The 27,843-nt window shown below is 34.1% G+C and overlaps 2 protein-coding genes across 2 annotated transcripts; one reads left to right on the top strand and one right to left on the bottom strand.

Annotated features, from left to right (window-relative positions):
• The first annotated feature begins 5,895 nt into the window (after positions 1-5,895).
• Positions 5,896-6,795, top strand: LOC115953646 (UPF0161 protein At3g09310). The gene is made up of 3 exons (XM_031071387.1): positions 5,896-6,235; positions 6,314-6,454; positions 6,562-6,795. Exons 1-3 carry the CDS (start codon positions 5,959-5,961, stop codon positions 6,618-6,620), a joined length of 477 nt encoding a protein of 158 aa, XP_030927247.1. The 5' UTR covers positions 5,896-5,958; the 3' UTR covers positions 6,621-6,795.
• A 17,054-nt stretch (positions 6,796-23,849) lies between these two features.
• Positions 23,850-27,196, bottom strand: LOC115953226 (scarecrow-like protein 9). Its single transcript, XM_031070759.1, has 3 exons — positions 27,078-27,196; positions 24,346-26,822; positions 23,850-24,236 (listed from the first exon to the last, which is right to left on the bottom strand). The coding sequence occupies exon 2, from the start codon at positions 26,668-26,670 to the stop codon at positions 24,427-24,429; it is 2,244 nt and encodes a 747-aa protein (XP_030926619.1). The 5' UTR covers positions 26,671-26,822; positions 27,078-27,196; the 3' UTR covers positions 23,850-24,236; positions 24,346-24,426.
• Between the last annotated feature and the right edge of the window lie 647 nt (positions 27,197-27,843).

Below are 27,843 nucleotides of genomic sequence, written 5' to 3'. Positions count from 1 at the left end.
AAAAAAAAAAAAAAAAAAAAAAGAGCTAATCCTCAAATCGTCCATTCTAAATCACTTAGGCTAGAAGACCCCTTAGAATAAAGAATTATTAACACTTGATTAAGGGATAATTGTAAGGTATTATTAGAATACAGATGACATGGTATTTTAAATTAATAAATTAATACAAGGAAGCTGCCTACGACAAAAATTAAATTTTTACAAGATTTTATGATTAATGTCATTTTTGTAGTAGGTGGCTTATGATCCAACAATGAACTTGTAAAAAATAAAAATAAAAGAGAAGTTATTGGAAATAACATTCAATTAAAATTAAATATAAAATAAAGATAATGAAAATGTGTAATCCAACAATTGGAATTGTGGGGGCCAGTTGATCCATAGGCCCATTAAGGTCAGGATCGTTAGGCCTGTAGCCCATCTGAGGATGCATATTTGTTCGAGGAGGTCAGGTCAAGTCATAAGGTAATTACCGAAGGGGGGTGGAAGTCAATATCACAAAAGTAGAGTTCCATATTCGTCCAAGGACATTACACTCCTCGGCAGTATGCATCTAAGGACGATCAGGATGTGGTCTTGTTACAACCGGACTTCGGAATTATGTCACCACTGAAGAAGGGATAACAGACCAAGGATAAGAAAGAAGAGGCAAACAAATATCTATAATTACAGCTGTCTCCGCATTGATTATCTCTCAACTAACTCTTTGGCCGCATTAATGTGGAAGTGATACCTGAACAGTAAGAAGACAGCCTTACAGCTGCCCATAGGAAGTTCTAAGAGGTGTCAGATGGGACAAAAAAAAAATCTCCAGAACCTAACCTACATGTGTGTGGTGAGGATGGAATACAGAGATGAAATACAGAAGATGGTATATAAACTGAAAGAAAAACATGTAAGAGGGGATCGGGACATAAGAGAAAAAAGAAAGAAAGCACAGATTGAGAAAGGAGAACAAAAGAAAAACAGAAGAACCGTATCGATTGCTAAAACAAAAACGATCGTTGCGTCAATTGTGAGCCTTCTATATACGTGAGGGTGAATCTTTCCATTCCAAAAAAGTTAATCTAGTTTTTAATACCCACGTTCTACAAATTATATTGTCTGGGCCTTTTTTACGTACGAGTTCAATATTATCTTGGGGTCGTCACGGATCAAGCCTCTACAGGAATTTAAAATATTAACCTAATAAAAAATTAATGAATGGTATAACATTAATAAAAAGTTAATGAGTAATATAATATTAATAAAAAATTATACCATATACAATTTTTTTTGTCTAGGATTGGGCACAATTGTGGTTTGTAGTTTGTTATCATGAAAATTTACCTATAATAAATGCTAAAATCACGCCAAGAGAGTAGAGATGGCAACCTTTAATAGGTCATGGCTAGATCATGAGGGGGTGGCTTATTTTTAGTGCTTTTTTAGTTGGATATGTCTTGTTGTTTTAAATATATAATGGTAAGTGGTAGTGGGTTTTAATCCCTACATTTTTTTTTTAATTAGTAAGTTGTGGGGTCAGAGAATTTATGACCTCGGTCCATTTCATATTAAGGTCTAAGGCCTGTGTCGAGGAGAGGAAATGGCCGAGGACGACCTTGTGCTCGGCATCCCATAATGCCCTTAAAAGGAAGAGTGAGTACAGTGCAGAAACAACCCAAGTAAAAGGCTGCCAGTACTGCAGTAAAGCATTCTACACCTGACAGGACCATACTCTTCAGCTTTTGCAACCACCTTCCAATCACTTTAGGTATGGGCTGACAGGACAAGTTTTAAGTTTTAGAAAATTGAGCTTACACGTTGACGCTAGTGAGATGATAAATGTCCATATAAAAAGTTAAGAGAGGCAGTATAAGGGAAGGGGGACAATCCGTCTCCCAAACCATGGAGTCCCAGAAAAAATGAGGATAATAAGAGCACAAAACTCCACAAACTCCTCGAACGAGATTCACTAACTAGAGCCACCCAAACTACCGCCCGATGACCAAAGCCTAACCTTTCAAACATACGCTCTACAAATTATATTGTTTGAGGCCCTTTACGTACGAGCCTAATATCAATTTGGGGTCGTTACAAATTTGTGTCCTTACAATTGGCGCCGTCTGTGGGAAAGGCTTGTGCGTTGGCCCAGGCGGTGGAACGAGAAGTCCTTCCATCATTTCCAACAGACCGTTGTTGTGTCTTAACATAAAGTTCCGCTAGGGGCTGCGCGTCGAAACGTTAGGAACGTGGACGGTTCTAGGGCTTTCAACGTTGGATCAATGTCCTACGCCTTGACCGAGGGGCTAATCCCCCAAGGGTCTAACCCCTCCCATGCAGTGTCCTACCACTTAAGGAGGATTCTAGATTGCTCGGGCCTACGGGAGGATTATTTGCTAAACGTCGGGTTAAGTCCTAGATAGAGTGAAGATCCCGACCTGCCCTCAGATTCTTATTTCTAAGGGAACTAATGCAAACGCACGTTTGAGTTCGGCACGATCATACCTCATTCCTTGGACCAGATGTCAAAAAAGACTAAGACTATTAAAGTCATCAGGAAAGCGGCAAAACTCCCTAGTACTTGGCAACCCGCATGGACAGTTCATTTCGGGCTACCCATCCTTGGATGATTACCTCCTACACCGCACCGAGCATTCATCTGTCATCTCGGCTAGTTTTGGGAATGTGTCGTTCTTTTTCAGGTCAGCATTATTGTGCCGGATCGTTCAATAAGTTCAGAATAACATCTTTTTCTTAGCAAGGGTTTCGGCCCTAAGTATCGTTTTTTCAGGTCGGCATTATTGAGCCGAATAGTTCAATAAATTCATAATAATATCTTTTTCTTAGCAAGAGTTTCTGCCCTAGATATCATTTTTTCAAGTCGACATTATTGTGCCGGATGGTTTCAATAAGCGCAGAGTAATGTCTTTTCATTAACAGGGGTTTCGGCCCTAAGCATCGTTCAGAATATAAAAATAAAAAGAAGTCATATGATAGTACATCCATTCACGGCATAATCATTGCAGAAAAGAAAAAATACATAGAATAAAACAATGTCGACTTTTATTAATATAAAGAGGTAGTACAGCGTACAATGAAGGGCTTAAACAAACCTATACAAGAAGCAAATTACAAAAGCAAGAATTAAAAAAAAAACAACAACAACAAGTCTTTCTAAACTCTGCCCCAGTAGCAATCATGTATAAGAAGGTGACCCCCTTTGATGGAAGAGGAGAAGAAGAGGAGGAAGTAAAAGCACCAGGATGGATCTCGTGATGGGAAAGAAGAAGCAAGGGGAGGCAAAAGGAGGCACCAGTGAAGGAAGAGAGGAAGAAGCAGGGACATTTTGTCCCTGCGTCATCCCTGACTCCTAACACGCTGGTGCCATATTAGCCATGCTCATAGGAGAGCGGCTGGTACTGATAATAGGTAACCCTAGCTCAGTTGCACCAAGAGCTTGATGCGATTAGCACCTGCTTCAGATTTTGGCTAAAGGAGGGTGAGAAGTATTTTGAGTCTCTGCCAACCTTGCCCTGACCGAGCCATCTTAAGTTTCTGAGGGACATAACGTTTCTGGGAAGGATGTGGTCTCTTCATCCCTGCTTCTACCTCAGACATATCACAATCCAAGATTTGAGTGTGCGGATAAGGGAAACTTTGGGCGGAGCTAGAGGTTTAAGACTTTAGAGAGGCTAAAGGGTCTCTGTGTGAAGGAAGTAACCTCTTGCCTTGCTTCTTATATGGAGGGCAAGTTGGGTGGCATTTAATTTATACAGATTTCCAATAAGAGCTGTAAACTAGAATATATCCATTCAACTCCCTAACGCTGTCAATAACCGTTGGATCTGAGTGGTCTCGTAAAGGGAAATCATTAAAGTCGCGCCTCGAACACTGAAACGGCAGGAGCGCATCGTGAGTAAATCTAGAAGAATGTCTCGTAACCTGGTGCATTTCCTTGGCAAACGAAGAGACACCCACATTAATAAAGGGTAGAACTAAGCAGACTGTAATAAAGGTTTGGCATCACCAAAACGCTCATCTCCGACCAAGAGGTCGGACAGTAAGATTTTGAGGGGTTATTATGGGGTCAGAGAATTTATGACCTCGACCCATTACATATTAAGGCCTAAGGCCTGCGCCGAGGAGAGGAAATGGCCGAGGACGACCTTGTGCTCGGCATCCCATAATGCCCATAAAAGGAAGAGTGAGCACAGTGCAGAAACAACCTAAGTAAAAGGCTGCCAGTACTGCAGTAAAGCATTCTGTACCTGACAGGACCATACTCTTCAGTTTTTGCAACCACCCCCCAATCACTCTAGGTATGGGCTGACAGGACAAGTCTTAAACCCTAAAAAATTGAGCTTACATGTGGACGCTGGCGAAAGGGTAAATGTCCATATAAAAAGTTAAGAGAGGCAGTATGAGGGAGGGGGGGACAATCCGTCTCCCAAACCATGGAGTCCCAGAAAAAATGAGGATAATAAGACCACAAAGCTCCACAAACTCCTTGGACGAGATTCACTAACCGGAGCCACCCAAAACACCGTCCGATGACCAAAGCCTAGCCTTTCAAACCCACGCTCTACAAATTATATTGTTTGGGGCCCTTTACGTACGAGCCCAATATCAATTTGGGGTCATTACGAATTTATGTCCCTACATAAGTGATATGATAGTTTTTCATTAAAACAAAAAGAAATTCCTTTAAAAAAATAGTGGAGATAAACTTTGCCCTTACCCTTTTTTTTTTTTTTTCGAAGAAGTAATTTTTTTGAGAAGGAAAGCTTGCCCTTACCTTTCAAAAGAATTACTTTGTCCCATCCTTTGCATAACTTGAAGGTAAGGGCAATTACGTACCATATGAGTCGCTATATGACAAGTAAATTAATTTTAAAAAAATAATATATATGGAAAATTAATAAAAACAACATATAATATTCAATGATGCAAATCAAGTCTTTATTCATAAATAATGCTAAGCTTATATATATTTGATAATTCGATAGTTGGAACTTGGGCGGAGGATATTTAAACTCCGAACACTTCTATTTGAAACACTAAGAAATGTCAGTTAAGTTACAAAACTTTTTGCAACTTAACTATTTATATGAGTGTTTTTATCAAATATAAGATATGTAAATGATAGGTTAAAAAATAATAATTGGGGTAGGTAGGTGAAAACTTTTCTTACATCATTATAAAGTCTAGGTAAACTTTTACTCTCTCCTCACTCTATTCCCCCGTTGGAATGTGAAAAATCACCTAGATAAATCATAATGAAATTTTGATCCCTTAAAAAAAAATATGCATGCCAAAATAATGGCTCCAATGTGTCCTTTAAATGGATTTCTTTAGATAACTCATGAGAGAGAGAGATCACTATTAACTATAAAATTTAGTGCCCAAAAAAAAAAAAAAAATCTTGTAATTTAACTGACACTTTTAATATTTTCAATACAGACGATCAAAATTTAAATCCGCCTTCCCCTCAATTTAAAATTAATTTATAACATCCACTCTACCTTCTAAATTAACATATGAGCATATAGATTAATTTTTAATTAAGATATATTTTGTTGTTTTGACTTTCGAGTGATTAGCTATCATTAACCTATTATTTTAAACTCTAATTTGAATGATGTATCGAAATTATAAATAAATGTCAAATTATAAAATTTTATAAAATGTTCATTTCCAATTGAATTCTCTCATATATTTTTAACTTGATGTGCAATACATGTTATTTATTTAATTTTTAAAATATCGCATATCCTACCTCCAAAGAAATGGAAGAGAATTGGAGTTTTTTTTTTTTTTTTTTTTTTTAATAGGGGAAAGAGAATTCAAAATTTTAATCTAATTTATAAATACATTCATAAATAATTGTAACAGGTAATAAAAACCCCCCAAAAAAATAGAAAAGGAAGGGCAAAAATATCTAATAGTAGTAAAAAAAATAAGCTCTAGAATCTAAACATGGCGGTTGTTGCCTCCCTGAACTGCCATAAACCCTTCACTTCATGGCCTCACTCCCAATACCCAAATTTCAAAACCCCAAGTTCTCGCTTTAGCACCAATCATCGAAAACATAATTCGATCAGTTTCGTTCCTATCAAGACTCTTGGCCACCGACACCAAATCCTTTACAAGTTGAGCACAGAAGACTCAAATTCAGGGAATGTGGAAGAAGCAGAAAATGAAGTCGACAATATAGGAGTTAAAGCCGCACTATCTATGCTCAATTTTTATAAAAGTGAGTTCTTTTTAATTTTTGAATACTGGGTATTGCTATTCTTAGGAACAGTAATTTATTCCTTAAATTTTGTTTTAGGAGAAATATCGCCGCTGATGCCAAAAAGTTGTCGTTATGTTCCAACATGTAGTGAGTATTCCATGTCAGCTTACAAAAAGTACGGAGTTGTTAAGGGTACTGTCTTAACTGCTTGGCGTCTATGTCGTTGCAATCCCCTTGGTAATAATGGTTATAACTTAGTATTTCTCTCTGTTTTCATTTTAATAGGTATAATATGTGTATGTATGTATATTGTAATAAGAATGAATTTTCTGGTACTTTGTCAGGTGGTTCTGGATTTGATCCCCCGCGGTGGTTTGGTGAGACGAGTATACCTGAAGAATGATGTAAAAGTAAATTTTTGCTTTCTTTGAGTTTAAGGTTTCAACTTGTCATAACTAGCATTTGTTTCCTCAGCTGTACAAATATAGATTGAACTGGGTTGTATCAAGTGCATGAAGTTACTGTTTTTCTCTTTTGTTCTCAATTTAATAGTTTGCCACAAGATAGCCCTTTTTCAATTTTGGAAACACGAGGGGTATATTTGATGTGGAAGGTAAAAGAGACATTGTTGTCTATGTGAAGCTTGGTGAACATAACTTTAAAGAGATGTACATATGTTAGTTGGTGAAAATAACCTGGGATTTTAAGTTAAAACAAAGAGAACCCGTGTATGTGCACAGTAATAAGAATGCATTTTTCTTTTTTGATGCATTAGGTTACCTGATATTTGTTTTAGTGGACAAATTATTGATTTAAGTTGCTAAGTTTTGTTCTTTAGTTGCGTTCAAAATCTTCAATTGGAGAATCAGAACCAGAACAATAACTGATACTCAATAAAGGCTCACATGTTGATCATCTTTGACTGCTTATATATAACTAGATTATATGTGCTAAGAGATGCCTTGGCCAAACCAATAATGATCTAGAGGTCTGTAACTGCATGGGAAGTTATTTTTCTATGGGTCGAATGTTATTTGATTTGGCAAGTAGATTGCCTAGTTGAGAAAGTCCAGTGATTAATACCGTATATTTGCAAAATTTTTATTGTTTATCACACACTGATCCACACATAAAGGACATTCTTAGTACACTCCCTTGGGCTTCATACTTAAATTTTACACGGTTTTGTAAGGTTGTTAAGGTGCCCCTACACTGATAATCTACACTGACTGCTTATGCAAATCCTAACTTTGCTAAGTAATTCTATGGGTTAACAGCATATACACTAGTTGTTATATTGATTTATTCTCAATTAGCGCCTTTGCTCAAGTTTAGACTTTTGAAATTGAGAAGGAAATAAGGGAAAACTGATCTATGATGGGCATAGCCTACTTTCTTGGAGTTTTGATATCTTTTGTTTTGGCTGTATTGAGCTATATGGGGACTGTTAGAATGACTTCATCCTATATTTATGACGTGATTATAGAGAGAAGTACTGCCTTTAGAAGCCTAACATTGATATTCTATTCACCGCAGCCGAATAAGAAGCTCTTTTGTTCTGGTAGCGTGTCTGTGGTAGTCTTACCAGGTTCATGATATCTATTTTTAGATACTATAGAATTTAAAAGTCTTGATCATCAAGTGAAGACACTAATGTGTTTCTTTTTTATGGATGTTGGATTCTTTTGGATAGTTCAATAGTTACAATTATGCGTGGGGTTTGAACATTGAACCTCTTCATTAAAAACACCAAGAGGTGCCAGTTGAGTTACAATTGTTTAGGTATGGATGTTGGATGAACCCTTTTTTTTTTTTTTTTTTTTTTTTTTAGTTTTTTACTTTATTTGAGTTTATTGAGTGATGGATAAAATTGTTCATTTTTGTAATTGCTGGAAGTGGGCTTCAATTGCCAGTCATGAGTATGAGGTATTGGCCCTTTTTGTGGCCATTACTTGGTTTATTTTACGTTATTTCTCTAAAGTCCTAGTCCTATTAGAAGTGGAAGAACCCAGGGGCCAGGGCCTTTAAACATCTTTGTATATGAGTGTTTTAGCTGACAGAAGGCATGAATCCCTTAACCTAATCCATGACTCATTCACTCTATCTATCAACTAGAACCCAATCCTCCCATCTCTCTATCAACTAGCACCCAAAACCTTTTATTCAGTCAACATACTCCTTTTCAGCTCAAAAACAAAGCCATGTTTTAGCTTTGTCTCTTCGCTTCAATTGGGTACGGAAGGAGGTTTCAGCAACTGAGTTCTGAACCATATTCCTCATGTTACAACCTTTGAGACCCATGGTTAGCCAAAATACCAACACATGTATAATGTATTTAATGATAAATGTGCCAAGGCTCTACCCTCCAAGCATGCTCTAGCAATTCTGCTCAATCATCAAGCAAAACAGAGAGCCACGGCGAAAGTTTAGAATCACAAGTTGACAAAGAAAATTAAAGCCTTGCGAGAGTCCATTTCAAGCACTAGGGAGATCCACGAGAATCGTCCAAAGTTCCGCTTGGATATGCTCGAGGTGATTGGGCCTTAATAAGTTCTACCTGCTTAATTTTTTTTTTTTTTTTTTTGGTAAAAGACGATTCATTAAAACAAAGTAAGAAACAATAAGAGATTTAGGACAAAGCCGATTATAGTATATGCCATTAAGGTCATTTTCAAAAGTATTAACAATGTCCACAGGCGGACTATCATATAAAATAAAGTCTAAATCCTGACTAGCACTCAACCTTGCAAGACTACCCGCACACCAATTGGCTTGCCTATAGTAGTGTTGAAGCCGAATCTGGTGGAAACAAGACGCCAACAACCTGCAATCATCCAAAATAAGGGAAATGACATTATTTACGTATTGAGATTTTCCAAGCACATCTACAATAGCTTTGGCATCTAATTCAACTATAAGAGAATGGATATTCCAGTTCCAACACATCAATAACCCATCCCTCAACCCCCATAATTCTGCCACAAAGCTGTTTGTCAGCCTAATGCGCCTGGAGAAACCTACCACCCATCCACCATGATCATCTCTTGCTACACCCCCACAACCAACTACACCCATGCTGCCAACAGCTGACCCATCTATGTTAAGCTTCATCCACCCTTCCGGAGGACGCTCCCAAAAGATTCTCATGACTCTCTTATAAATTGGCATTCTTGGAGAGAAGATGTAATGTAGATATTCCTTCGCCTGGTTCATAATCTCAACTGCCAGCTTTGGGTTTTGATTTTCTCTTCTAAAGACTATTTGATTTCTACTTTTCCAAATAACCTAAACCGCAAATGGAAACAAAATCCTCCATGGGCAATTTGCTGGATTAAGTCTATTGTTCTACCTTCCATTTAGGGTGTGTTTAGTTGGGTAGATTTTAGGGAGGATGGAAAAAAAATAGTGGAAAATAGGAGAGAAAATGAGTGGGAAGGGTGTTTGGTTGAGAGGGAGTGGGGGAGAGAAAAGTGGTGGGGCCCACAAGTTTTCTCTCCTCCCCCTTCAAAATGCAATATCTCCAAATTGGAGTGAAAAGTAGGAAAAATATTTGGACAAAATTGCCCCTACCTCTTTTAACATTTTTTTTTTTTTTTTGGTAACGCTGGCTTTTTGTTTTTTTTCTTTCTTTCTTTCTTTGGTTTTTTCAGGACGTGGTGGATTCTTCTTCTTTTCCTTCTTTTTTTTAAAAATTTTTATTATTATTTTCTTTTTAAGAAAACATTTTTGGATGATTTCTTATGCTATTTTTTGAAATGTCCACTTTCATCTATACACAATTTTTTTTTAAAGTATAATCTATTACATTTTGTTTTATTCAAGAGGGACATAATGGTAAATTTATACAAACCTTATTTTCAACCAAACCAAAAAGTTTTCCATCCTTCCACTTTTCCACCCTCTCAACCAAACACAAATAAGGAAAACTAAAAACTTTTCTATCCTCCCACTTTTCCATCATCCCTCTATTTTCTATCCTCTCACTTTTTCATCCTCCAACCAAACGGACCCTTAAATCCATCCAATCATGAAGGTTGCTTCCCCAGAAAGCCCCATTTGATGCTCTAATACCTAGCTATATCCACACAGTTTTGATTCTCGAACAATCCTGAAGAGCATGGATGATAGATTCTAGCTCCTCATCTATCTCTTCCTCTTCTTTTTATTTTGACTCTTCTTATCTCCTTTCTATTACTATAAATATGACATTCTCTCTCACATTTTATACATATTTTCTCACATGAAAAAGGTTATTACTCTCTCTCTCTCTCTCTCTCTCTCTCTCTCTCTCTCTCTCTCATTTTTTTTTTTTTGTGTGTGTTTTTTTTTTTTTTTTGGGTATCTCTACTTTAGATTGATGTATTTATGTGTTCTTTAGAATTTTACTTTGAGTTGCAATTTGGTTTTATATTTTTAAGTTATTATCTTTTTTTTCTATAATTGTTAAATGTTATTCTATTGCATATAAATATAGTTTACAAGAATATAGTATGTGTTTGGATTCCACGTCCACGGCTGCGTTTCGCGTTTCACGCGTTTTCTCTTTTTCTTTTTTTTCTTTTTCTTTTTTGTTCAGCCCGCAATTGTTGACAAGTCAACTGTAAACAGTGCACCCGTGCACTATTCACAAGTCCCACAAATTACACTTTTCAGCAACTTTTTCATTAAAAATGAGTCCCACAGCACTATTTACCCATTTAAAAATTATTTCACTACAGTGTTTTCAGTTTTAGTTTCAGTAAAAATAAGTTGTATCCAATCGGACCCATAATGTTATTCTATTATATATCATGGCTTGGATAATTTGGTGTTTGACTTATGACTATATTTTATTTTTTTTAATACTTCTTTTTCTCATTTTATTTTCTATTTCTCTCCCGCAAAAGGTGATCACTCTCTCTCTCTCTCTCTCTCCATATATATATATATATATATATATATTATTTATTCTTTTTTGCAACATTACTTTAGGTTGATGAATCATTGAATTTTTTATATAATATTATTGGTTAATATGATTTGGTAGTGTGTTTGATTTTTTAAGTTTTTCACCACAAGTCTTCTCTCTCCCTCTTTTAGCTTTTGTTTATTTATTTATTTGACATAATACTTAGTTATTTTGGAAGTGAGATTTTGAATTTATATCAAAATACAATGTTGGCTATGTATTTGAATGTGTCTATCAACTATTAAAATTAAACCGCCCAAGATGAATATATATAGACAATATTTTCATTTTTATTTTTCATTTATTTATTATTTAGTTATAACATCAAAATTAAAGTAAATGAATATGTAAAATTAAAACTGTTTAAGATGAATTTGTAAAGCTAACATATTTATATATTTAATATTGTCAAAAAATTAAAGGTAAATAATAAATAATAAAAAGAATAATGATGTGGCCAATGATGTAACGAAAGAGAACGCTCAATAGGAGCATAGCAACAAAAATGCGATATGAAGATCCAATTAAAGACAATTAAATCTTAATAAATAAAAGTGTATATAGTAAAAAAAAAAAAAAAAATCATGTTCTCTTTATGTTGTTATACAGATTATTTTCTTTCATTTCGATAGTTGAAGTGTTCAATTTTAGACATAAAGTCTACTTTTTTCCTATATATTATTTTAAATATTAAATTTATAATATAGTATAGTCTCTTAAGAATATTTAAGAAATATGCAGTTCCAATCTCATGTATCTATATTAGTAAACAAAATTCGATCAATAGTTTGAAACTACTCCTACAATAAGAAAAATTATAAATATAATAATCTATTTTTAAGACAATAAAAATTTTGAATAATATATGTGAAACTCAAACAATTTAGTTGTACAGGAAAAATAAATCCAAATAATAAAATGATGATATATTTTTTGAGATAGATAAATGAAAAATAATTTTAGAAATTGTTTGAATTTTTGGGAGAACAAATTATTTTCCTCAAAATTTAGAGAACAAATTATATATTATACTATAACTAAAATAAAATTATCTACTTTAACGTATTGCGTGAGTTAGTCGTGCGTGAGTTTGCACTAGTAAGTGAATAACTATTGAAAACATGCAAATGTCAATTCTTGATCATTGGAACAGCCGAACCGTGTAGGAATCAGATTCAGGGCCATGAATCATGATTAGGGATTGAAAATGTTGTCCATTGAAAGAGTAGTAATATTTTGAGTTGGGTGTCCACTACTTTAAACAGCTATGCAAGATAATCGAAGTGGTTTACGACATGTACGGTGTAACTATAAAAGGTCATTCACTCATAAAATTTAAAGCTAGGAGCATTTTCTTTCTTAATTATGGTGCAGTTGAAAGTTTTCAAAACTGAGAGAATCTGTTTGCTTAAAAATGCTTCTAGTTTTTTTTTTTTTTTTTGGCCTGATTGGTAGCAGTGTTTAAGTACTGGTGTTTAAAATCGTATAAAAACTGTTATTTAAAAAGCGTTGTGAAAATATATGTTTAAAGTACTCATAATGTAAAAAATATGTTTGATACCTTATTTCAACTAACATATTTTAAAATATAAAAAAACATAATTGTGTATTTGATATGTGTATGTTTTTTTTTTTTTTTTAAAGTAATGACTGTTAGTAAAATAATACTATTTTATTTAAGAAGAGAGAAAAAGAAAGAAAAAAAGAAGAGAAAGACAAAGAGGTGGGCTTGTGAGAGAAAAATAAAGAAAAAAGAAGAATGTTAAACTTTGTGAGAAAGAGTCTGTTCTTGTTCTTGTCAATGAGCCCACGGTTTTCAACTTATTAAAAAAAATGTCATTAAGCGATGTTACTTGAAAACTAAAAAGTAAAAAGTGATATGTATGAGTTATCAAAATACATGTCCTAAGTACCCTAATTTGAGAATTGTCATTTAAACACTCTTAATAAAATATCTTTATCAAACACACTTTTTTTAACTACAGTTTTCAATATTTAAACATTGAAAACTGTTGTTTAAACTTTGAAATCTGCTACCAGATAGGCCTTCTTATTCGTCTCAATGTTTCTAAAAAATCATTACCTTTTATCATTAAACTTCTATTAAATTTAATAGAAAAGTTTTTAAAAAATCTAAAAAATGTCTAATAGAAGTTTGAATTTTATGTTAAATTTAATGGCAAATCCTAACAATTAGGGTAAAACACGTATTACCAACAATTAAGGAGAAATATCGCTCAATTTTGAAATTTAGAAGGGACTTTACGAACTGCACTAGAGTTAAAGGGGAAATGTGCACTTTACCCTTTACTCTTATTTTGGCAAGACATTTGTAACACAGAACGATATCCTCTGGGAATAACATCCAGCTTAGACTTTCTTTATTATATATGTTAGCATTCATTTTATCTCATGCGAAAATTCGTATCTGTTTTAGTATAATTAGTGTATATTTATATAAGTATTATAGCAAAAATGTATTTTATATAATTAATGCATAAGTTAATGTGGGTGCTTTTTGGGTTGATCAGTCAAAATTTAGCCCTTGTATTAAGATGCAGATGCTCTTAGACAAATATTAAGATTCTGTCATGTGCCTACTACTTAAAAAATACACTTCCATTAATGAGAAAAAAACCACATGACAGAATCTTTTTTTTTTTTTTTGAGAGAGAGATAATTACAATATGTTGCTAACCCCGCAGCTCGAACTCTTTCCTCCTTAGACCCCCAAACACTTTGTGCATGGGGAGATGTTAATTCAGATACAAGACCCTTGGCCACATGACAAAATCTTAAGAGAGGAATCTAAAAAACAACACCTAAATACTGTATTAAAGTCTTGCTCATTAATTAATTAGCCTTCTCATCCTCAGACAATTGACACTAGGGGGAATTTTTATTGCTGCACATGGGTATTCATCTTCACGGAGTTTGATGCCAAAAAATAAATAGAAAGGACAGAACAATTTGGGTGAACATCATTGTAGGACAGATTCTTCATAATTATTGGACAAGAGGTGGATTATACTTATACTCTTCTTTCTTAATTGCGTTTTAGCTGTCATTAAATCTTTTGCATCTTCTGTATTTTGCTAATATTCAAACGTCACATGAAATTTCTAGGTTGGTGTGGTGATTCTTATGGCTGCACTCTACAAAAGAAAATTTTTTTTCTTAATTACTAATAAACTCTTATAGAAAAGTCTAAATTGCATCATTAAAAAATGTTATTAAGTCTAAATTAGAGTTTTTTTTTTTTTTTTTTTTTAGAATACTAAGCATTTTAACACACATACGGGAAGAGGAGAGAAAATCTTAAAGAAATTGACAATAGTGTATATCTTTTTTTTCTTTTGAGAATACTAAGTATTTTTAAATTTTAACACACACACACAAGGGGAAAGGGGAGAAGGTTTTTTAAAGAAACTTACAGTGGTGTATATCCAAAAAGGTCTAACTCTTGGATACACAGTACAAGCTTTAAACCTCTTTTACTCACGCTCATTTTCCAATGTGGGATTAACCCACTATTTTTTTCTTTTGAGAATACTAAGTATTTTTAAATTTTAACACACACACACAAGGGGAAAGGGGAGAAGGTTTTTTAAAGAAACTTACAGTGGTGTATATCCAAAAAGGTCTAACTCTTGGATACACAGTACAAGCTTTAAACCTCTTTTACTCACGCTCATTTTCCAATGTGGGATTAACCCACTATTTTTTTCTTTTGAGAATACTAAGTATTTTTAAATTTTAACACACACACACAAGGGGAAAGGGGAGAAGGTTTTTTAAAGAAACTTACAGTGGTGTATATCCAAAAGGGCCTAACTCTTGGATACACAGCACCTGCTATTTGTTAACTGACAGTCCCAGATTCATATCCTAAAAATAAAATAAAATAACCCAAAAAATCCAATCACAGATTCGTAAAGATGAATGTGGCACCACCTTTTTTTTTTTGGAGAAAATACCACCACCTATTCTAAACAGTATATTTTGCATGTGTTTGGCAAAAATTATTTTTGCTAACTTATTTTACTATTCAACTTATTTTTGCTATTATTCATAGGCCCCATTGTACTTTTTAGTACTATTCATGGGTCCTACTATACTATTTCAGCTAACTTTTACATTTATTTACAGTACTTTCGGTAAAAAGTTTTCAGTTTTAACAAAATAAGTGGATTCCAAACAAACCCTTTATGTGTTTGTTTATTCCGTTAGGTCATGGCCTAGGTCCCCTACATACTAGGCATCAAGGGCATGTATTTTCCCTTTCATACAGAGGTAGACCCCACACATGTGTGGTCTACTTCTATATGAGAGAGAGAAAATATACACTGAACGACTGGATATATGGTTTATTTTCTCCCTAAATTGAGTAAATGAGTAATAAATGATTTTTTTTTTTAAATGAGTTTCACAACTTTGTTTTTTCTATTTTTAAGAATGTCCAGTAAATTTAGTGATTCTAAAAATACTATAATCTATACTATTTATAAGAAAATTTCCCTCTTTGGACTGGACTTTTATGTGATTCATAAATACTCTTAAACCTTATGTTTAACAGGAAAAAAACTTGAGGACAACCCGATAAAAATATATCTCCAACTCCATTTAAAATGCCTACAAAATATAACACTCTCCTACTAATCCATGTCTTTAAAATAAACTTATCCAATTTTTTTTTTTAAAGGAAAATTATGACTATAGACAAAAAAAAAAAAAAAAAAAAAAAACCCCTCATCGCGCGCGCAATGCGTGTGTGATGAGGCTAGTTTTATTACATAGTAATTACAAATAATTTTCACTAATCCCAATAAATAAGTAGACTTCTTATTTATTATCTTGTTAAACTATTATCAATCACATTCATTTCCATATTAATTTGCAAGTATTTTTGTACCAGTTTTAGCATTTCTACAACAACAAAAAAAGATTAATAAAAATGGAAAAGTTAACGGGTGCCTTAAGGGTATTGATTTAAAAAATATTTTTAGAAGCATTTTATGGGAAAAGAAAAAAGTAATTAATTTTTGTAACAACTTTTTATATTTCTCATAAAAGTGATGTCAACATTTTTCTAAAATAGTTTATTAATAGTTGCCCTAAGCGTATTCGTTCACATAATTTTAAGATAGAGAGGGATCTAGATTCTCTCCATTTTGTTAAAGGTTGTGATTTAAAATATTGAAATCAAGGGTGTGGAATATGCCACGTCATTTAAAAACCAAGAACCTAACTTTAACTTTGGTTAACCAAATTAAAAAGGGTCATGTTTACGAGTGCCTTTAGGGTAATTGTTAATAAATTATATTAGAAAATTTTTTATCACTTTGAAAGGGTCATGTTAAAAGATGACTTTTTTTTTTTTTTAAAGGAGATCATTGAAAGCTTTGGTATTTCTCTTTCTCTAAAAATTTTCTTGAATACCACTCTCTTATATTTTCACTGAGTTAGAGATGAATTTCTTGATCTTTCTATTGCCATTTTCAGAGAATAAGGGACCCATACTTCTTCTATGCATGCTTGCTAGACAAAAACTGTTAAATTCTTCTTCTTCTTTTTCCTTTACCGAGAAATCTCCCTCAAAATAACAGAAATATTTCAGATGGGTTTGGTTATTGTTGGTTAGAGAAAGGGTATTTGCTTAGTTAACCATGGGTTTAACTAGAGTTTAATATGCTGAGTTAGATTTTTAGAAATTAATTGAGGTAACATGTTTTGTACGTTAGATTTGTATCAAATTGATTATGTTCCTAATATGGACATTCTCCATTAACCATTTCAAGGGGAAATGAAGAGGATTCAAATTTCAAACGAATGAGAGAGAGTGAGAGAGAATAAAAACCAATAAAAAAAGAACTAAAACTTGATACAGTAAACTCTTATAAGCAATAATTTATTGTAGCAAAGTTACAAAAAAAAGTTCAGGAATAAACACCTGGATGTAGAGGATTTCTGGTGTTTTGGAGTTCTAAAATAACCATTCGGGAGTTTTACACCCAAATGCTAATGCTTTTAGTAAATTTTTCGTCAAAATGTGCTTTTGAACTGTTAAGGTTAATTTTCTTAGTAGTTTTTGTTTATCTTTTTCTCTCTAATTGAAAATGTTACATATTCCTACTCTTTTTATAAAAAAGATTTGTTACATATTCAATTGGTAAGGTATCTCATTTTTTTGACATATTCAAGGCATCCCATATGCTATTTACTTGATCTTTGAATTAAATCTGAAATGAAATGATGAATGAAATAGACTTTTGTAGTTTTTACACGTTTTAGAGCACTTTGAAGATTGAATTAAAGCAAGGAAGGAATAAATCAAAATTCAAATGGTTCTGTCACCTCTGTCCCAAGAAAGAAAGAAAGAAAAAAAAAAGTATGTTGAGATGTCCCAACTCTAAGACAAAACCTTTCTTGTTGAACCACGAACATGATTCTTTATGGAAAAAAATTACACTCTAACCAATTTTACACTTATCTCTTAAACTATAAAAATGCACACTTAGACATCTAAATTAGGGATGGCAATTTTGCCCCGTCCCACTTAATCCGTCCCTCCCCTACTTCACCCCACGCGGATTTTCCCCGTCCCGCAAAGGTAATGGAGCAAGGATGAGGTAAGATTTTAGCCCCGCACCACGGGACGGGCCGGGAATAGGTTTAGATTTTTTAGACTCACCCCGCCCTGCCCGCGTTGCTAAGGATTATAATTGTAAATTTTTCATACCCTAAAACCCTACTATTTAAATAACATATCAATATTAGTTTATTTTATTCTACCCAATGTGGTTCTCTACCTTTATTTTGTTATGTGTTATACTAGGAGTTTTTTTTTTTTTTTTTGATGATTGTCTTGTTAAACGTTTAGATATATTATTCAATTTTTTCTAAAAATTTATTTGATTTGATGGAATAAATTTAGTAGTATATTTTTATTAATGAAATAGGTTTCATTAAAAAAATTGTACTAATTGTAGGAAAAATTAATAAAAAGTATAGTTTTACGGGGTGGGGCGGGGCTTCGCGAGACCCTAAGGGGTGGGAATGAGGTGAGAAAGTTTTTCCCGTCATGCGAGGCGGGGCGGGGATAGGGCAAGACAAACCATGCAAGGCGGGGAGGAAGATCCCATCCTTCTGCCCCACCCCGCCCCATTGCCATCCCTAATCTAAATTATACTCTCTTCACATTAAGAGCATTCTCATCAAGAGTTTTAAAAATTTTAGCATTTAGCACCTAAAAAACCAATTTTATAGCATTTAACACATTACTTTACAATACCCTTAACATCAAAACTTCTATTTTTTTTACCACTTCATTAAAATATTTTTTTATTTATCATTTTTTATTCTTTTTGAGAGAGAGCAAAGAGTGAGATCTGAGGGGAGAGAGAGACGGGGAATAAAATATAATAAAAAATGAGTAGCAACTTGCTACAGTAGGGTGTTAGTAATAACATCTTACTGTAGTAAGGTGCTAAAAAATTTAAAAGCACCATTGATGTAGTGGCTTTTTTAGTGGTTTTGTTGCTAAAAATAGCTTTTAGCATTTATCCCACCTTTGATGAGAATGCTCTTACCAACTTAAATTATAAGAATGCACACTTTACCACTTTAAATTATACTCCTAAATTATGATATGCACACATACTTACCTAAATTATTATTTGTGAAATGAATTGCAACATCCGTAATAGTTTAGAGGATAAATGTACACTCTCATCATTTAGGAGAACAAGTGTGATGTGCTTACACGGGTAATAATTTAAGATAATAAGTAGACACTCTTATTATTGAAGAGATAAATGTAAAATGGGTATTGTTTAGGGGGTAAATTAAAATCATTATTTACACTTTCTAACCTATTTTCTAATTTGCCACACTGCAAGTCTTTTTCACTTCTAGAATTTTTTCCATTATAATTTATACCATTTGTTCAGTTAATTAATCTAATAAAAAAATCTATCTTTGTCTCAGCCTTCTGGTTATGATTTAGTAAAAATATTAAATAATAAAGTTTCCATCTCCTAGTTGAACTAATTATGGTGGTTCCCAGAGGGAGCATGACTTTGCTTAGATTTTTAGATAATCATAAATCATATGATATGGCCGGTTTTCTTTGGTTTATGAATCAAATCATATTAACTCTTCCCATAAAAAAAAAAAACATAATATAATCTCTTTAACAACTACAACAATATCCCATCCAAAAAAAAAAAAAAAAAAAAACAACAACAACAACAACAATAATAAGAGACCCTCTAGGGAGAGGGGATCGGAAAATCTGTTTCCAAGTCTAAAAGAACTATATTCAAGAACCACTCTCCTCGGATTTCTTTGCATAGAGTTTGTCTTTCTTTGCTTTCTTATTGTCTCTAATCCACTGTGCGTGTTACTTGATCCATTGAAGTCTAGTTCTTAAGTCCATTCTCTATAAATTCATTGTGTTGGACTCTTTGGGCCTGAATCCTTCTACCTGTCGACCAAAGGAACCAAAACACTGCCCCTACAAAATGAAACACGATTTATAATATAAAATTATAATTTAACTATAATAAAATTCAAAGTATAGAATAGTAGACTTAATTTATCAAAAGTAAGATTGCAATTTATTAAGAGTATCAACATCCGGAAATGCTATCTCATCCCATTTTACCATTCAAAAAAGTTATTTTATCAATTATACCATACCATTTTACAAAACACCCAACATCCCAAAATTCTATTTTTTTCCCATTTTATTTAAATATTCTATTTTATTCTTTTTTTACTATCTCTCTCTCTCTCTCTCTCTCTCTCAACCTCTAGCACAAGAACAGATAAGAACAAAAAAAAAAAAAAAAAAACCCCAACAAGGTCTCTCTGGGTCTAAAACATCACTACCACCGTAACTCCCACGGCAAAACCACACCATAACCCCCACGGCAAAACCACTACATCAGCCACCTGCTGATCTAAACAAACCCAATCAGCACGCCATGGAGAGATAGATTGGCTTGTGTCGCTCTAAGCACCGGCGATCTGCACGGACTCAACGGCGACGACGGACTGAAATCCATGTCTGGTTTTTGGACCTTGCATCGGAGACTCAACACTGGAGATTTCCACATAGACGCTACGCTCACTATCCCGATTATCTCGGCTGAGTTCATATCTGAGAAAGTGTGAGCTTCGATCCGGCATGAGCTCCAATCTGGTGCATAATGCTCAACGCCATGTAGTATCTGAGAAAGTGTGATAGAGAAGAGGGAGAAAGAGAGGAAAGGGAGTGAGAGACCAAGAAAGACAGAGAGAGATGAGAGAGAAAAGTATGAATAAAATATTAATATTATTTTTGGCATATCCAAAAAATTTGCACTTTCCCACTTTTAGCCTTCCAACTGCTGAGCATATTTTGGCCCTAAATGCCAAATGCTGCTTACATTTGACATTTCCAAGGCTAGCTGGGGATGCTCTAATAATATGGTCACTTTATACTCTAAACTTGTACATTTTACTGAATAAATTACTACTGATACAAAACATAGAATATTCTTAGAGGATAACCGATGGAAATATACTTAAACAATACAAATTAAATAAATTACTTGAAATTCAAAAATTTAAAAAAAAAAAAAAACCAGTATCAATAAAAATGGGAAAAATCAACTAACTAAAATAATAATAATAATAATAATAATAATAATAATAATAATAATAAATAAAAAACTTGAAATAAAGTTACAAATGGTGATGTGATATCTATCATGTCAACCCATGTTACAGTGTCTAAAGTGAGATTCTATAGTATAACTACAAACTAGTTTATTTGTTTTGAATTAAAGTGAGGCATTTTTTATATACAATGCATTATATTAAATAATAAAAGGTGCTTAATTTTTTTTTTATAATCTAACTAAAAGGGTAAATAAGTCTTTAATCAAATTATAATATTAGAGGGGGATTCTTTTGTTTAGGGGCCTTAGGCGACTGCTTTAATAGCCTATAAGCTGAAACCAACCTTGCAAATGTCTTAAAGATACTCATTAACCAAACTCCAAATAATAAAATGATATCATCAATATCATTACTCTAATTAATTCCAAGTTTCGAGCTACATGATAGAGTAAAAGTAGAATTGTTAAAAAAAAAAAAAAAAAACCACCACACACATCCCTCCTCAATTCCTACAAAACAAAACAAAAGGAGGGAGAAAAAACTTATTACAACAAACAAAAAACCTCTTTGTAGGTGCAAAGTTAGCAAGCAAAATGAGCAACACTATAAACCAAAGAAACCCCGTTGGCAGCTAAAAGCCTAAAAGGTCCGTCAATTTCTTTAATTCTTTTGTTATGAAAAGAAACCCAGATTGACCAAACTTTGCTGAGTTTCATCATGGAAATCTTTGTGTATTTAATAGTGAGTCAAATTGGCATTCCAATCCAACCCAGTTTTCCTGCTCCAATATTATGATTCGATTTCCTCCACCATAGGTACAGAAATGCGTGGTTGTGACTTGTGACTTGTGACTCAAGTCATTTCATTTAAAATGTTATTCAAACAAGTCAACTCGAATAAGCCTGACCAAGTCATTTAAAATGTTATGCAAACAAGTCAACTCGAATAAGCCTGACCAAGTCATTGAAAATGTAATGCAAACCAACTCGAATAAGCCTGACCTGTTCATCAAAAAAAAAAGAATAAGCCTGACCTGAATCATGTAATCAATCAATATCAAAAAAAAAAATATATATATATATATATATATACTTATTTTACTGTTATCTCATTAATATCTTGTTAATTGCCTAAACTTACACCACACCTATCTCTATTCTTCATGTCTTTTAGTATACCCACTATTTTAGTATGTTAAAAAAAGCAAAAATAAATAAGAACTAATAGTAATAATTAACTAGATAAAGCCCTAAAAAGAAATAGAGAGATATAAAAATGTTATGGATCATTAAATAAAACGCATTATTTCACTATATATTATCAAATAAAAGACCTAAAATTAACAAAACATTTAAAAGAGAAAGAATGAGTAATCTAAGGAGCCACCACCTCTGTTATACTGGCCTCCCATCACCATCAAGACATCAAAACCCTTACGGGTACTTTTTTTTTTTCTTTTTTCTTTTTGAATAAGGGGCTCAAATATGATTTAGGTTTATATATTTGGTTGGATAGTTTTTGTTTTGGATATATAAATAGAGAGAATATTTGGTGCAAAATATAAAACAAAATTCTACCATGATTTAATTTTAAATCATCCATAAGACATATACATACACACTTGCCCACACCATGTTTTAATGTCACACTATTGATAAGTGGAAGACAGTCAGAGAATTACACATACTTTCATTTCTTGGTATGAAATATGTGAATACAACACAAATTAGTTTATTTTTATAGTCCTATTACTCTTTTGCATTTATATTTTGTTTCATGATTTAAAAAAATAATAATATTACCTTAAGAAGACTACAAATGTATAGTGAATCTATTAAACTAATTTTTAATATCTCAAAATGTATATGTTTCTTTACTTTAATTTAGTTTACTTTTTTTTTTAACATTTGTACAACATTATTTAAAAACATCTTACATAAAATATCATAAAATTATCCGTCAATCACAGTTAATTGTAAAACTGATACCCAATACTATGAGGGAAAAAAAATTACGTAAATCAAGAGCACGAGCTTGTAGAATTGGTATTTGTGGATCATAAAATAGTAGTGGGTCCAAAAATGTAAATAAAATATAGGAATTCCTACAGTCAGCTTAATGACACCAACACAGACAGTGAAAACAACTTATATTGGATTCCAAAGAAAAAAACAAAAAGTGTAATCGCATTAACATATTATACATAAAAACAAAATGCGTAACATAGGTCCCGCCGACATGAAATTGTGTGATAAGATGATAAAAATAAAAAAGGTGTGCCCACGCTGATGGTGGAGAAGTTGACATAGACTGCAATTTGCGGCAAACAGCAATTGGATAATACGTATTAAATATAATAAAGATGTGAACAGATAGCTCAAGTTGCGCACTACTCATAAATTCCATTTACATCTATCAAATTTGCACATTAGAAGAATTTTTAAGAAAGCTCTGGGAAAATAGTTCTTGAAATTTCCATTTTGCATTGCATCTACCAAGTGTTGCTCAATGAACATTTTAATTAATTTAAATTAATTGTGTCCATTTTTTGAAACTATCCAAAATATCCAATAAACTTTTAAAAAGTATAATTAAATGAGTATATATGAATAAGACAACTAAAATAGTAAAAACAAAATTAATTTGAATTTGAATTCCATATATCAGTCATTTTTCTCTTTCTTTTAAGTTTTATATAAGTTTCATCCTTAACTCATACTTAAATTTAATCTATTTTATTTTATCAAAACCGTAAGTAGGTACAAAAAGCGTATGCGAAGATGCTAATGTATATTACTTGTATAGAAAAACATGGTAACATTGCAATGCCTCAAAGCATGAGGCAATGTTGAGCACGGAGAGAAGTAAAGGTCTACTGTCCATTACATTCAGTGCTCAAAGACGAAAGGACCTATTGCTATAGTTAGTCTCAAATTCATCAAACAGCTAACAAAGTTGCTCATGAAAGAGGGAAAGTGAGAGTTCCTAACAGCAGCAGCAAACCAAAGGCCCCTAACATTGCGAAAAGAAGCTACTATTCCATTTATTAAAGCTGTTTGGTTAGGGTGTTTAAACAACAGTTTTCAATGTTTAAACAACAATAACACTTTTGACACATATTTCTATAACACTCAAATACGTATTTTCAAAACACTGAAAACTAAACAATAATACTTAAACACTATTATCAAACGAGCCAAGTTATAGCACATATTTCCTGCTTTACATTCTATATCAATTTGACTATATGTGCATGTTACAAAAACTCAGCCAGACTGAAAATGAGTAGTTATAATACAACATTTCTGGTGAGAAAGTCTCATAATTTAAATCTGCTAGTCTTCTACTATTGAATCACAAATCCCTGTTTTATCAATGTCCTCCTCTCAGTATGACCACATTTAACTGCAAGGTTACCAATTAAACAAGTTACAAGATAAGCAGACTAACCACAGATGAGAGAAACTGCAAAAGAGAGGTTGATAAAATAAAAAGGAAAATGTAATAGCATTACCTTTGGTCCTCATTCATCATTATCAAATGCCATGGAGACGAGAGGCAGACCCCAAGTAAATAAGGATCCCTTTGAAGTTCACTAAGCAGGTTTCCAACATGAAAGAGCATAGATAATTCGGCCCTTCCATCCTTGCACCATCCACCGGCCATCTTCATGAATTACAAAATCCTTGTGGTAGCTTGTCCTCACCTTATCAATTGCCCTCTCCAAAATCTCACGGTCCAAAGGTAACTGAGCAAACCCAGCTCTTAAGTTTCTGACTTGCCATTGCTTGTATGTCTCTGGCCTCTCCACTCTCTCCCAGCCTTCACATGCTATAACATTCAAAGCCTGCCTGCCAAACACCTCTTTCTCAAGTAGCATCCTCTCCTGATCCTCACGAGGAACAATAGTTTCAAGCATATCAAAAAGTGCAGAATAGTGAAACAATGCTTCTCTGAACCGGGTAACAAAGAAAGGAGCATTGAAGGCGCCATTTACAACCCCATGGATGAAAATATCTGGATTGATCTTCCTAATCAAATTGAGAAAGATATTTCTTGAACTGTCAACTGCAACGGATTCATCAGGCAAGTTCTTAGCTCGATACAAACAGTTAACAACAAGGAACTCATCCCTGTCAATTTTAAGTTCTTCAAGTTGGATGGTTTCCCATTTCTTTGCTATGGCATTGTACTCGAAGGGCACCTTGAAACTCTCAGCATAATTTGCTAAGCGACGTCCTGTTTCCTCAATTCGCTCAGCTGGCCGAAAGCCAGGTTGGGGAAAATCTATTCCAGTAATCCGAAGCTTTGGTGGCCCACCATCTCTCCATGAGAGCCGCTGAATAAGGGTGGGCCATTGGAAACCATAAAGGATACCAAAATCTATGACATGTACCCTGGTTGCCTTTGCTGCCCCACTCATTATTGTCCTGTTTGAGGTAAAAATAGACATCTTCTCAATTGAAGATGCAGCAAGGAGTAGATGGTGAGCTTTCAAGGTGTCGGCAGCAGATAATTTTTTACTAGCTAGGCCTCTATATATCTGGCTGCCAGTACCAGCCATGCGTGCCTCCAGGCCATCAGCAAAATAATGAGCCAATCTCTGATTTCCATCCCCAAAGGGAGAAGAATGCTGCCTGATCTGCTTTAACAATTCACTTGCACTCCTCTGATCGTCAGCAGCAACAGCTTGGGCACAATTAATTAGTAGGGTCCTCAAATCCACCACTTCCTTTCCACTTTGTTTCTTTGCACGTCCCCTTCCACTATTAGTTCCCTTTAATTTTCCATTCAGCGGCGTCGTTTTGCTCTTCACATTCTGCAAGGCCTCACGTCTAGCTGCCAAGGCCTCACGACCAGCCCCTGCACTATGAAGCAAAATTACATCAAACAAATCAGACCGCAGAATAGATTCAGTAAAGACAGCCGCTAGCTTACTACTCCTCTCAACTTCTATATCTCCATCCTCCCTGTAAGGATTCTTCTTTCCCCTTGACCCAGAAGGTGAGTACTCCCCCTCATCCTTTCCCTCCACCTTGACCTCCAAGTTGCCAATCCCGGCCTTGGGCTCCATATATGACAACCCATTTGCCTCCAAATTAACATACAATTGACTTCCACTGGGAAGAAACTTGTTAGCCTCCTCAACCCCCTTCCTGAACTGCCAAATGGATTGGCTCTCGAAGTTTGAATCAGGCACCTGAAGCGTACTACTAGGAGAATCTACCAAGCCATCCACACTACTACTGATCGCACTATTTGAAGAGCTATAAGATGACTGAGGATTTCTATAAAGCGGATGACTTTGTAATTGGGAAATAATATACTCTTCTCCTTGACTTTGAATTAAGCTATTATCACCAAAAAAGCTACTGCTGGGATAATAATTAGTGTAATATACATGGTGATGATCATTTGAGCTACCATCATTTTGATTAATATACGTCAATCCGTGATCTGGAGATGGGGGGTACTTCTTCCCAAGAACATCATAGAAGGATTTCTCAGCAGCTTGAAGTTCCAAAGACTCTTGAAGCATGCAAGTCTTGTCCTCCATATCTTCTTCCATAAGAATTTGATTTATGTAGTTCAAAACTGCATCGGAAAAGTCACAATCCTCAGGGGAATCTTCCCTTTCGTTCACACTCGAGGTCGGGGCTATATGACTCGGAGTCTGATCGGATTCAAGGAAATGAAATCCCCTAACATTGTGATCTAAAAGGGCATTATCGAATCTGGGCCTGGCAACAAGGTTTTCATTTGAAAGAACTGAAAAGGATGGATTGCCAAATTGGACTCCATTATTGGAACCCGAAAATCCACTAAAATGTGAATCCATTTGCAAGAGCTCAATCAAAAGTACTCCGTCTCAACAACCCAAATTCAAACCTCAATCCCGATTAAATTTTCACAAGCAACCCAAGTTTCTTTTCCCCCAAAGACTTTTCTTGCTTTGACCAAAAACAAAAGAATAAAAGAGTTCCTTCAATCCTATAAAAACCATTAAAACACATAAGAACAGCTCCAAACGTAAGTCAAAAAGCCTTAAATTTCAGATTTGTTAAGCAGAATTAACCATAGTTTACCAGTGAAGTCTTAAAAAAATGACGACCACAGTATTTATTTCTTATGAGCATGAAAGCAGAATAGGAAATAACTTCAATAGGCCTAGTAGTAAATGAACAACAAGTACTAATATCAAGCTTCGCTTACAGTGAAACTGAGACATGGAAGAATAAAGCGTACCTTAAAGAAAGCCAAAGCTGAGAGCTTGAGGGAGAGAGAGAAGTGGAACAACACTGAGAGACACCACAGGGTCCTTTTGTTGTTTAAATATTTATTTATTTATTAATGTTTGTTTCTCTTTCTCAGCTGAGAAGTGAGTAGTTATTTATTTATTTCTAGCCAGGCGGCCTCGACCAAACACAGCCGTTGATTTCGGGTTCCGTTTTAGTTAAAATGTCATCGGCTATAACCAGTCCAAAATCTTAAAAGGTATCCGGGAATCCTGTCTTCCTCTACATTATGGAGCACTGAGACACTGGTTTTCCAGCCTGTTCTAAAACGACACCTGTCCAGCAGAGAAAGACTCTTTGTCTGATGTGGCGGCCAACTGTTGCTTTTTTTTTTTTTTTTTTTTCCTAAGGGAAGACAAACAATCTCAGTCTTTACTTTCATTAAAAAAAAAATCTCAGTCTTTTACTAGCGCACTTTCAGTCTCACTTTTGTGATGTCGAATTACCTAAATTACCCCGAGCTCATCGCATATGTTTCACATATTCATAGTCACGTGTTGCTACGACGATGTCGGGATTGTGGACACGGCGATGGCATGGACTCCAAGTTTTTGTTTTTGGGTTAAAATTGTGTCCGGTGCATAGGACACTAGACACGTGTTCGGTGCACATAAGTTGTATTCTTCTTTTTTTGAAACTAAGTTGTCTTCTTCTTTTTGTGATTTCAAATTGAAAACAGTAATTTTGGGTCTGTTTGGATAGAACTTATTTTTCTA

The sequence above is a fragment of the Quercus lobata genome, chromosome 7 (assembly GCF_001633185.2).
Source record: "Quercus lobata isolate SW786 chromosome 7, ValleyOak3.0 Primary Assembly, whole genome shotgun sequence".
NCBI lineage: Eukaryota > Viridiplantae > Streptophyta > Magnoliopsida > Fagales > Fagaceae > Quercus > Quercus lobata.
The sequence above is the reverse complement of the archived record's forward strand: the minus strand, read 5'-3'. Positions and strand labels throughout refer to the sequence as shown.

Excerpts from the sequence above, each read along its gene's own strand:
- LOC115953646 (XM_031071387.1), top strand. The coding sequence starts at position 5,959 with ATGGCGGTTGTTGCCTCCCTGAACTGCCATAAACCCTTCACTTCATGG. Across the intron at positions 6,236-6,313 it reads TATGCTCAATTTTTATAAAA|GAGAAATATCGCCGCTGATG; the intron begins GTGAGTTCTTTT and ends ATTTTGTTTTAG. Across the intron at positions 6,455-6,561 it reads ATGTCGTTGCAATCCCCTTG|GTGGTTCTGGATTTGATCCC; the intron begins GTAATAATGGTT and ends GTACTTTGTCAG.
- LOC115953226 (XM_031070759.1), bottom strand. The coding sequence starts at position 26,670 with ATGGATTCACATTTTAGTGGATTTTCGGGTTCCAATAATGGAGTCCAA.